The 12,900-nt window shown below is 42.8% G+C and overlaps 1 protein-coding gene across 1 annotated transcript; it reads right to left on the reverse strand.

The window, feature by feature from the left end:
• Positions 1-3,815: 3,815 nt before the first annotated feature.
• On the reverse strand, positions 3,816-10,820 carry DMRTA1 (DMRT like family A1). Its single transcript, XM_060760836.2, has 2 exons — positions 10,493-10,820; positions 3,816-5,560 (listed from the first exon to the last, which is right to left on the reverse strand). Exons 1-2 carry the CDS (start codon positions 10,818-10,820, stop codon positions 4,704-4,706), a joined length of 1,185 nt encoding a protein of 394 aa, XP_060616819.2. The 3' UTR covers positions 3,816-4,703.
• Between the last annotated feature and the right edge of the window lie 2,080 nt (positions 10,821-12,900).

The raw sequence follows: 12,900 nt of genomic DNA on the forward strand, positions 1-12,900 counted from the left end.
GGAGATTGTCTGGTTTGTCTGCTCTGTAACATGCAACATATAATTGTCCTTCTTTAGGGGTCCCTTTCAAAACTATGATATTATATCTGTGTGTGTGTGAATCACATATATCTATCTATATCTATGGCTGGATGAGTCTTTGTCAGGAGGACTTTGATTACGTTTTCTTGCCCTGGTGAAAAGAGGTGGACTGGATGATCTTAAGGATTTTCTGTTGGTCATGGGGGTTCTGTGTGGGAAGTCTACCCCAATTCTGTCATTTGTGGGTTCCAGAATGCTCTTTGTAGGTGAACTATAAATCCCAGAAACTACAACTCCCAAATGTCAAAGTCTATTTCCCCCAAACTCCATCAGTGTTCGTATTTGGGCATATGGAATAGCCGTGCCAAGTTTGGTCCAGATCCATCATTGCTTGAGTCCACAGTGCTCTCTGGATGTAAGTGAACTACAACTCCCAAACCCAAGGTCAATGCCCACCAAACCCTTCTAGTGTTTTCTGTTGATCATGGGAGTCCTGTGTGCCACGTTTGGTTTAATTCAATTATTGGTGGAGTTCAGAATGCTCTTTGATTGTAGGTGTACTATAAATCCCAGCAACTACAACTCCCAAATGACAAAAAAAATTTACCATGTCAGTGTATATAAGGGGTCTTGGCATCCATGGCTTTTGGTGTCCACAAGGGGTCCTGAAAGCAAACCCAAGTGGATACCAAGTTCCCTCTATGCTCATAATTTGCGCACCCAGATTGCCTTTGTTGAAGTCAATTGGCATTAGCTGATTTCCTAAGAGTAATCAGGAAAACCCACACTAGACATTAGCCTAATATGATTTAAATTCATTATCTTTATTATTAATGTTTTAATCAATGATTTAACATCACAGCCATTTATTAATGTTTTAATCATTAATTAATGATATAGCTTCACATTAAATAAACTAGATCCATCACCTTGCATATAATATTTAACTAGACTGAAAAACAGATGCATGTAATTCCTGAACAGACAGAAGGCTGAGGTAATGACTGCCGACCTGCTTACAAGACTGCAGTTTCAACAAAGGCAACATTGCATCTGAGCAATTAGTAATTGCTTTTGTGTTGGCATCTAACAAAAAGAATCCGCTTTTTATTTTTGAAGCTGTAATGAGAATGATGAACCACAAGATGGTGATCACCAGCTATAGATGCAATGAAAGGCAGTCAAAGAAACAGGTCAGCTACAGATGTAATGAAGTTAGTTTTGATCTAATCTTACTGAAAAGTTATGTGCCAGAGTTTGGAAAAGTTGCTTTTTTTGGAAGACAACTCCCAGCATCTCCAGGCAGTATCTGACTGTGGCTGGAAAAAAAATCACTTTTCCAAGAGATAAATCCATGTAGTCTATTGACTACAAGAACCAAGCTTTGATTTGATATCTACAGCTACATGATGTGGACTATGGATTACAGACTGTGAAGTGAATTATGGATTATGAGCACGTGATTTATCGATCGCTTTCACCCCAGAGCTCTCCATGAACATGAAATAAAATAAAATATGATATATAGGATGCATCCACACTGTAAGATTTAATGCCATTTGACAGCACTTGAACTGCCATGGCTCAGTGCTCTGGAATCCTGGGAGCTGTAGTTTTATATTTTTAGTCTTCTCTACCAGATTGCTTGTGCTTCACCAAACTACAAATCCCATGATTCCATAACATTGAGCCATGACAGTTCAAGTGTTGTCAAGCTGGTTTATTTCTACTGTGTAGATGCCATAGATTCGTAGTAGAAGGCCAAATCCTGGAGATGCTTGATTTTCAAAGTAGAAAACGTGTCGTCCAATATCGTGTCAGAAGCGAATTGAGAATAGAGCAATAATGTATAGAAAAAACAAAAACACAGTTCATAGTTGGTCCTGAAAAGGTTTGTTTGTTTGTTTGATTAGTTAGTGGGTTGCATACTGCAAGTTGCTTCTGGTGTGAGAGAATCAGCCATCTACAGAGACCTTGCCCAGGGGATGCCTGGATGTGTTACTATCCTGCGGGGAGCCTTCTCTCATGTTCCCTGCCATCCAAGACTAGGACCCAGCTTTAGTAGCCCATAATTGTTCTACTATATATGAAACACTATATAAACTGCACATTAGTAAATTAGTTTATGCAATCATTTATTTCTTACTGCTATTCAAGTATTAGATATCAATTTAAATTTTATAAATTTGCTTTCTCCATCAGGATAGGCAATTTTTGATACAAATCCCTCAAATGTTTCAACACCTTTGACCATATAAGGTTCTTTTCAAGGCTACATTCCAGGCTCTTTGCTTTCAAATTCTGTAGTAGTCAGAAAGCAATGAAAGATACTTTAATGCACAATACACAAATATGAAATATATCACTGGCTGGCTGATTTTGGCAAGATCTCAGGAAGTGAAGATAATATGAAATGGAGTTGATCTTTACCAAAAAAAAAATGTACCATGTTTTGTAGAAAGCAATTACTAAAAGAATTGGGGTTATACAATTCACTGCTTTATAGGTGTAGCCACTGGCTATGTTTCCTTTCTAATCTATTGTTAACTGAGAACAAAAAGGGCAATTTATGACCTCTGCTTCGGTGTTTTATAGTAGGAGAGATCTTTCATAGGTTTAGGTGTGAGTAATGGCACTGCTTGATCAGGATTTTAGATCTATGGTATCTGAGGCAACTAACTATTGTTGCCTCAGATACATAAGAATAACTCCTTATCAGATTTGGGAGAAATTGCAAGCCACTTCTGGTGTGAAAGAACTGGCTGTCTACAAGGATGTTGCCCAGGGAAAACAATAGGTTAAACCCGTTTTGACAGGTCAGTGGTTCAAATCCGGGAAGAGTGGGTTGAGCTCCATTTGTCAGCTCCAGCTCCCTATGCGGGGACATGAGAGAAGCCTCCCACAAGGATAGTAAAACATCAAACATCCGGGCATCCCTTGGGCAATATCCTTGTAGGCAGCTAATTCTCTTACACCAGAAGTGACTTGAAATTTCTCAAGTCGCTCCTGACACACAAAAAAAAGTTTTGGGAAACTGTTGATTATTGACAATACAGTGTTCCCTCACTTATCGCAGGTCTTCCATTCCAGGACCACCCGCAGTAGGTGAAAAAACGCGAAGTAGGGCATAGTGTCCCAACTTCGCAGCTGCCTCCTCCTCGCTGCCTCCGCTGCTCCCCACCTCAGAGGCCCCTTCCTCATCAGGCTGAGTGCCCAAGGGGCCTCCGATGCGGGGAGCAGCGAAGGTGGTGAGAAGGAGGCCACTGCCCAAGAGGGCCTCAGTGGCGGCCTCCTCCTCCTCACTGCCTCTGCTGCTCCCTGCTTTGGAGGCCACTTGAGCACCCAGCCTGGTGAGGAAGGAGTGGAGAGCAGCAGAAGCAGCGAGGAGAAGGCCCCTTCCTCGCCAGGCTGGGTGCCCAAGGGGCCTCCAAGGCAGGGAACAGTGGAGGTGGCAAGGAGGAGGAGGCCTCCATGAACTAGAGACACTCCACCCACTCAGCTGTGATCTGTTCCTCCTCGCCGCCTCCACTGCTCCCTGCCTCGGAGGCACCTTGGGCACCCAACCTGGCAAGGAAGGAGCAGGGAGAAGCTATACAGTGTTCCCTCGCTGCTTCCTGCAAAACAGCGAGTCCGCAATAAGCGAACCGCGAAGTAGTGAAGGAATACTGTATTCAGTTGTCTCTGATACCATACATCTAAAATCCTTTCTCATCAAGTCAAAGCTATGCCCTCATCCATTCAACACATCCATATCAAACACAACAAACATACCAAAGATCTTGAAACAGGCAAAATAGATTTCAATAGTCATAATTTATTGGATTTCTTCTGTAATTTTGTTTCCATTTTTTCAAACAATGTCTTAAATTCCACTTATCCCCCATCACAAAAGTATGAAAATATATAAGAAAGCTTGTATCTAAACACAGTGCTTAATTCTAATGAAGTTTGATATTGCTAATCTAGAATTCTATTGGTTTTCACATTGTTTTATGTCAAAATATTAATAGTTTAAAAATCTGTACAAAAGCAATAACTTGTAAGACGGTTGAACGAGACTCAGAGAATACAATTACATCCTATTTGTAAAAAAGATATATACAGTTTTAAGAGTAGCTTAATAGCTCTTTATTACAAGATAGTACCATTAAGGGCCCTTCCACACAGCCATTTAACCCAGAATATCAAGGCAGAAAACCCCACAATATCTGCTTTGAGTTGGGTTATCTGAGTGCACACTGCCATATATTCCAGTTCAAAGCAGATAATGTGGGATTTTATTCCGCTGTGTGGAAAAGGCCTGAGATTTGGACTCAAACATTAATGTCTGCCCATCTCTACGCATTGTAATAAGTACAATATCTGCAGGATCATTATCCATTGTTCCATTAACTCAGGTTTCACAAAATAAATCTTCTCTAGGCATTTTCTAGATTCTCCAGGTGACTCTATAGTAGGTTTCTGCTGGAAGCTGGCTATACAGCTGTACTAGAGGATCTAGCGATGCCTAGAGATGTCTACTATAGACATTTCCTAGGACCTCTATTCTGTGGTATGCTTCCACTGAAAATCTTTAATTCAATAGGGTTCATTAATGTCTGCAAAGTCCTGGAATCTAAAACCCACAGATATAGGCATCATACTATATACCATACTACAAAACCGAAGACCTGATTCAGGTGCTATTTGTTTGTTTCATTGAACCTGGTGTAAATCCTGCTACTGATTACCATGTCTTTATTGGGGAAATAGGATGCATCCTTGGTCACTCCCGAGAAGGAACAGTCCACAGATGGATGAAAAGGTAAAGCAGGAAACAGGCTGGTCCTTAGGTAGGGAGACATCAATGCCGGAACAGCTCTTCCTGGAGAGGAGTATGCCAGTCGCAAAGGTCTGAATCCCAATCTAGGATTTACACCATAAAAATTCACCTCACTCCCTAAAGGAGATGGATTGGTTTGAAGAGGAGAAAATGCTGATGTACCACCAAAAGCTTTGACATCCATTCCTAAGAGATTAAAATCAGAGGATTGCTGGATGGCGCTACACTGAGGCAAAGGCAGGAATCCACGGCCTCCAAATTCTTGCTCCTTTTCATTCATATTCAGTATCTGTTCTATAGCTTGGGCTATGTCTCCTCTGCAGAAGTGCAGAACTTTTGCTAGCCTACTCTGCTTATGACTGGGAAACACCCTGATAAGAATATCAAGTGGATCTCTCCGTCTGGAAACAGTGTTTGAAGGAGAACCTGCAGCAGAAACTCTGATAGGGAAGGCAGCCAAGTCCTTGGGACATTCACTTTCATTCCCTGATTCCATGTCTGAAGAAGAGAGAGATGTTGAACTGTCTGTCCCTTCTAAAGACTCATGAGGACTTGAGGGATGAACCATTGTAACCACTTTACCTAGACTCTGTACACCAAGTGGCTTCTCTTTGTGGCCTCCAGGAGTTTCAGGAGAGGACCTCACAGAAGATATGGGAACATGGACTACAGAACTGCCACGTTCTTTGTTGTAGAAGTCAGTCTTCTGAATCTTTTCTGGCAGGGAAAAAATGAAACATGTAGTCAAATATCAGTTCATAGGAGGCAACCTTAGGGTCATAATTACTCAGAGCTCTGCATTCATAGATGTACATAATGCATAGAATTAGAGCATAAAAGAGAATACACAAGCTGTACTCGATAGAGACAGGTGGCTCTGATATGAGTAGTGAAGTGATCCCCATTCTAGATCATAGTTTAAACATTGAACTGTTCAAATTGTTTGACACTATTCCCAAAATATGTTTAGCATCTTTTAAAGTTCAGACTATATTATTATTATTATTATTATTATTATTATTATTATTAGCCATCCCCTGCCACACATTGCTGTGGCCCAGTCTTTGTATATGTGTTTTGTGTGTGTATATATGTGTATATATGTGGTTTTACACATGCATTGTACTGTATTTTTTAAATTTTGGCTTTTAAAGTCTCTTCTGCTGTGTTTTTCAGTGTTTTTATGAGTGATGGTCACTCATTGGTGGATTGTGCCCAAATTTGGTGTCAATTCATCCAGTGGTTTTTGAGTTATGTTAATCCTAGAAATGAACATTACATTTTTATTTATATAAAATTATTATTATTATTATTATTATTATTATTATTATTATGTACTCCACCTCCATCTCCCTGAAGGGACTCAGAGCAGCTTACATGTGCCTAAAACAATGCAGAAAATAAACACACAATACAATATAAAATAAAACCAATAGCATATAAAACAAAGTTTAAGCTAAAAAAAACCCCAATAACCTATGATAAGAATTGTCGTAAAACATAGCCAACTGTAAACAGGAGCGGGGAATATGATCATGCAAATGTTAGCTAATAAACTAGGGCATGGGACGGAATTGGGGACCATCGGGACTAAACATTCTCAAAGGCTTGTCCAAACATCCAGAGTAGATTCACTACTTCAATGACATCAAAACTACAGGCCTTGTCTACATTCTCTGGATGTAATTGGACTCTCCTGAAAATCTCTTACTGATGATTCATTATTATTCAGTTAATCTTCAAGAATTCTAGGTACATTGCCACACTGATTTCTACTCCACTTATAACAGATTTCCTACATATAGGTACTACAAATGTGCCCAGAACATCTCCCCTCATATCCACTGAATGTACACATCTTGTGCTAGTTTTGATCTATAAAGTTCTATTCAGCTTGGGCCCAGGTTATTTGGATCATCACCCTCCCCCCCCCCCCCCCACCTTATAAAACAAATGGCAAAGCCATTATTTGTCTACATCACTCTTAATTACTTATCAGTTTTCCCCCTTTCAATTGAAAGGCCTAAAATGTTCTAAGTTCCAATTGGAAGCCATGTTTCTTTAAAAAAAATAACCTCCCCCAAATTTATTTATTTATTTATTTGCTTCATTTTTATACCGCATTTTTCAGCCTCGATCGGCGACTCAATGCGGTTTACAGTGCAATTTATATAACAATGACAGATTAAAACACAACATACACAACAGACAATACAAGACGAACAACGTGGTCATCAACGCCTCAGTAAAATCAGATTTTGTTCTCATAATCCTTCAACCATTCCTTTGTTCATTTATACCATCTTCATGAGTTCAGTTGCCTTGTTGACCGAATGCCTGTTCATAGAGCCACGTCTTGACCCTCCAAATGAAAGTACAATTATGAACAATAGAATTAGAGTCAGCATGGTATAATGGTATAATCACCAGTTTATAAATCTAGAGATCAAATTTCAAATCCTTAGTCAGCCATAAAAATTCATTCGGTGACCTTGGGCAAACAGCAAATTCCCTTTTGAGTAAATCTTGCCAAGAAACCATTGCAATGGCTTTGCCTTAGAGTTGCCATAACACAGAAACGACTTGAAGGTGCACAATAAATAATGAATAGGAGAAACTGAGCAATGAGTGAAAGTAACAATTACTTTTAAATGCACCTTTCCAAACTCTGTGTGCTTATTGGGGAAGGGACATCCACATAGGATAACTTTATCCATGATCCATCTCTTAAAATTTATAAAACTTTCAAGACAAGACTAAAGGGGGAAAGCTTATAATCAGTCTTTCTGGTTTTTAAAAAAAATCAGTACTGTTAGACTACACTGCATACTTGCCCTATCCTGTTGCCTTCACTGATCTGATTTATTTATTTATTTATTTATTTATTTATTACTGCACTTGTAGACCGCCGTTCTCAGCCCTAGGGCGACACATGGCGGTGTACAACATATAAAACCAGGTACAATTTACAACATAAGCAATATCACATCAACAGTAAACAACGACACTATCAATAATACAGTTATACTAAATCATTCGCAACGTCTCATCATTGAATTACAATCCAAATCTCGTTATCCATGTTCCGTTCCAATCGTCATTGCCAATTGTTGCAGCACTTACTCAAACGCCTTCTCAAACAACCACGTCTTTAGTCCCTTGCGGAATGTCATGAGGGAGGGCGCCAGTCTGATGTCCACAGGGAGGGTGTTCCACAGCCGGGGGGCCACCACCGAGAAGGCCCTGTCCCTAGTCCCCGCCAGGCGTGCCTGTGAGGCAGGCGGGATCGAGAGAAGGGCCTCCCCGGGATCGAGAGAAGGGCCTCCTCGGCTCATAGGCCAAGATGCGGTCAGACAGGTATTTTGGGCCGGAACCGTTTAGGGCTTTGTAGGCCAACACCAGCACCTTGAATTGGGCCCGGTAGCAAATCGGCAGCCAGTGGAGCTGGTACAGCAAGGGCGTTGTATGCTCCCTGCGTCCCGCTCCTGTTAGTAACATGGCTGCCGCGCGCTGGACTAGCTGGAGCTTCCGGGCCGTCTTCAAGGGCAGCCCCACGTAGAGAGCGTTGCAGTAGTCGAGGCGGGATGTGACCAGAGCGTGTACTACCGTGGCCTAGACTTCTAGAAAACTGGTATGAAAATATGCCATAGCTATGAACAAGAAGTACGGAAAAGGGACAACCGTGCTCTCAATTCATTTTCATGATGAAACAAAGTCCTGACTGTAGTTTGTTTGTACCTTCCGTTGCTACACCTGTATGTGGAAAAGACAGCTTGCAAATGCAAGGCCCTTTAGCTCAGAACGAATTTAATACATGTAGACTCAATGGCTTATATACAACTTACAGATAGGGTGTAGCAACCTCCTGTATTATGGAGAGACTTTACAGGCTGAGTCTCCCTTATCCCAAAATGTTTGGAACCACAAGTTTTTTTAGATATTGGATTGCTTCACATTGTGGACAATGTGCAAATGCATAATCTTGGAGATGGGACACAAGTCCAAACATAAAATTAATGTATGTTTCATATACATCTTATAAACAAAGGTAAAGGTAAAGGTTTCCCCTTGTCATTAACTCTAGTTGTGTCCGACTCTGGGGACTGATGCTCACCTCTATTTCTAAGCCAAAGAGCCAGCGTTGTCCATAGACGCCTCCAAGGTCATGTGGCCAGCATGACTGCATGGAACACTGTTACCTTCCCGCCAAAGCGGTACCTATTGATCTACTCATATTTGCATGTTTTTGAACTGCTAGGTTGGCAGAAGCTGGGCCTAACATTTGGAGCTCACCCTGTTCCCCGGATTTGAACCACTGACCTTTCAGTCAACAAATTCAGCAGCTCAGTAGTTTAACCTGCTGCACCACATAGACATCAGGAGATAATGCTTCTGGAACATAGCCCTACAAACCAGAAAACTCAAAGCAACCCAAAGATGTCACTGTCTCAGCCACTGATGGATTTTGGAAGATTTCGGGATAAGGGATATTCCCCTGCTTATGATTTTCAAGTGCCCTAAATATCCTGAAAACATCAGATTCCATCTGAGCTTGGAAACTAAGTAGAATATTTGGATGCAATAGCAAATGTTGTAAGATTAGATATGTGAGTTGGCCTTCCACATCCATGGATCCTACCATCTAGAGCTTGGACATATTCAAAAATAAAATTCCACTTTGCCATTTTATATAGCTAAAAGGTTAAAGTTTTCCCCTGACATTAAGTCCAGTCATGTCTGACTCTGGGGGTTGGTGCTCATCTCCATTACTAAGTCGAAGAGCCGGCATTGTCCGTAGACACCTCCAAGGTCATGTGGCTGGCATGACTGCATGGGGCACCGTTACCTTCCCGCCGGAGCGGTACCTATTGATCTACTCCTATTTGCATGTTTTCAAACTGCTAGGTTGGCAGAAGCTGGGCTAACAGCGGGAGCTCATCCTGCTTCCCGGATTCGAACCGCCAACCTTTCAGTCTGAAAATTCAGCAGCTCAGTGGTTTAAACTGCTGCGCCACTGGGGGCACATTTAAAAATGCATAAAGAAATAAAATAAAGAAATATTTATTATTATGATCATAGATAAAGGTGTTCCCCATAAGTCCAGCTATGTCCGACTCTGGGGCATGGTCCTCATCTCCATTCCTAAGCTGAAGAGCCGGCGTTGTCCGTAGACATCTCCAAGGTCATGTGGCATGACCGAATGGACCGCCGTTTTGATATAATCCAGATCAAAGCATATAATCTGAGATGAGATCCAGGGATATAGGGCAGTGGAGATCCAGGCAATGGCTCGCTTTAACTGCCCTGGCTTTATGCTATGGGATCCTGAGAGTTGCGGTTTGGGAGGAGAAGGCTGGCGAACCTTGTAAAACTACAACTTCAATAAAGTGATGGCGTTGAGGCATGGTAGTTCAAGTAGGGCCAGGCTGTATTCATTCCACAGTATGCAGATGAGGTATGGGCAAACTTCGACCCTCCAGGTGTTTTGGACTTCAACTCCCATAATTCCTAACAGCCCTCCGGGCTGTTAGGAATTATGGGAGTTGAAGTCCAAAACACCTGGAGGGTCGAAGTTTGCCCATGCCTGGAGTACATGCACCCTTAGCCCAACACCCAAGCTGGCAAAGTGGCCCAGCTCGGCGATCCCACCTCTTGGCAGCTGCTCTTCCTCCTCCTCTTCCTCCTCCTCCTCCTGGGCCTCTTCTTGCGCCTGCTGCCTCCGGAGCGCCACTTGGGCTGCCATGACCCGCTGCCGCTCTGCGATGAGCGCACACTTGGCGCAGGCGCAGTCCCGCCAGCGGCAGAAGCGCTTGTGCCCCTTGAGCGCCGAGACCGCGCCGTGGTTGCGGCAGCGCGCGCACTTGGGAGCGCGAGGGTAGACGGGCACTGCCGCGCGCAGGTAGAGCAGCGAGGGCGGCATCGCCAGCGCCGAGGGAGGCCCACATCCCAGAAGAGGCGCCTTCCCCGCGTTGGCCATGGCTCACAAAAGTCTCCTCCTCGGCCGCTGGCTCCTTTTACCCCCAGCGGGAGCGTCCCGCCCCTTGGCACCACACACAGACCTGCCCTGCCCCGCCCCAAAGAAGGCAAGCCCTTGGGATGGCTGCTAGTTCCAAGCTCAAGCCCCAAGCTAGACACAATGTAACACGATTCTTCTCTCCTGGGTTATAAATGTCACTTCCGAATTGGTTCTTTCAAAAAAGCAGTATATCAAACTGGGTTGTTGTAGGTTTTTTGGGCTATATGGCCATTGTATTGTCGAAGGCTTTCATGGCCATGTTCCAGAAGCATTCCCTCCTGATGTTTCACCTGCATCTAGGGCAGGCATCCTCAGAGGTTGTGAGGTCTGTTGGAAACTAGACAAGTGAAGTTTATATATATGTGGAATAATGTCCACTGTGGGAGAAAGAACTCTTGCCTGCTTGAGGCAAGTGTGAATGTTGCAATTAGCCACTCTAAATAGCATTGAATGGCCTTGCAGCTTCAAAGCCTGGCTACTTTATGCCCCCTGGGAGAATCTTTTGTTGAGAGGTGTTAGCTTGCCCTGATTGTTTCATGTCAGGAATTCTCCTAAGTCCCTTCGGGGAGATAGGTGCAGGATTTGAAGGCTTTCATACTTATTTCTTTATTTCTTGATTTTCTATCCCATCTTTCTCAACCCCCGAAGGGGGACTCAGGACGGCTTACAATGGGCCCCATTCCGAAGCCATTACACAACAAATTACAAAATTAAAACCACAATTAGACATAAAAGCATAATTTATTTATTTGTCCTGTCAGGGCAACCAGTCCATTATATTACATTTCTAACAGAACAAAGCAAACAAACAGACAAAATACAAAACTTGTGAGTTTGGTAGTTGGTTAAATGTCCTTTGACCAGTATCTGGCCACTTGGAGTGCCTCTGGTGTTGCTGCAAGAAGGTCCTCCATTGTGCATGTAGCAGGGCTCAGGTTGCATTGCAGCAGGTAGTCAGTGGTGTGCTCTTTTCCACACTCGCATGTCAAGAATTCCACTTTGCAGCCACATTTCTGAAGGTTGGCTCTGTATCCCGTGGTGCCAGAACGCAGTCTGTTCAGCGCCTTCCAAGTCGCCCAGTCCTCTGTGTGCCCAGGGGGGAGTCTCTCATTTGGTATCAGCCATTGGTTGAGGTTCTGGGTTTGAGCCTGCCACTTCTGGACTCTCGCTTGCTGAGGTGTTCCAGCGAGTGTCTCTATAGATCTTAGAAAACTATTTCTAGATTTAAGAAAAGCATAATTAACAATACATAAGCCATTGTTAAAACAGTAAAACATTCTCATCAGCCATATCGTCATTCCAGTCACATTCCCTTAAAGTGCTGCTTGCATCTATTGTCCAAAAGCCTTATTGTTCTGTTCTTTCAAGCCCTTTCTGCCTTACGTTGATCCTAAAACAAATCTATCACAGTTTCTTCTAGGGTTGAAAGTGAATGACTTGTTCAAGGTCATATGGTAGATTCCTGCAGAGGTGAGAGGATCCCTCTTGTCTTTTGCTGAACATAGTTCTAACAACCACCATGACAGACTAAACAGAGAAGCCATTGAAATCCACAAGCATGTGGACAATTTCATCAGAAAGGAGGAAACCATGAAAATGAAAATCTGGCTACCAGTATATAAAACAGAAGAGTAAACAAAAAGGAACACTAAAAAAATAGACATGAAACAATCAGGGCAAGCTAACACCTCTCAACAAAAGATTCTCCCAGGCAGAAAGCACCCAGGCTTGGAAGCTGCAAGGCCATTCAATGCTATTCAGGGTGGCTAATTGAAACATTCACACTTGCCTCAAGCAGACAAGAGTTCTTTCTCCCACCCCACCCTGGACATTATTCCACAGATATATAAACTTCACTTGTCTAGTTTCCAACAGACCTCACAAACTCTGAGGATGCTTACCCTAGATGTGAATGAAACATCAGGAGAGAATGCTTCTGGAATATGGCCATACAGCCCAGAAAATTCACAGCAACTCAATTCAGAAGAGACTTGCCATTATTATTACCTAAGGCGGGGAGTGACATAGGTTGCATCTACAC

Source organism: Anolis sagrei, chromosome 2 (genome assembly GCF_037176765.1).
Source record: "Anolis sagrei isolate rAnoSag1 chromosome 2, rAnoSag1.mat, whole genome shotgun sequence".
NCBI classification, from domain to species: domain Eukaryota; kingdom Metazoa; phylum Chordata; class Lepidosauria; order Squamata; family Dactyloidae; genus Anolis; species Anolis sagrei.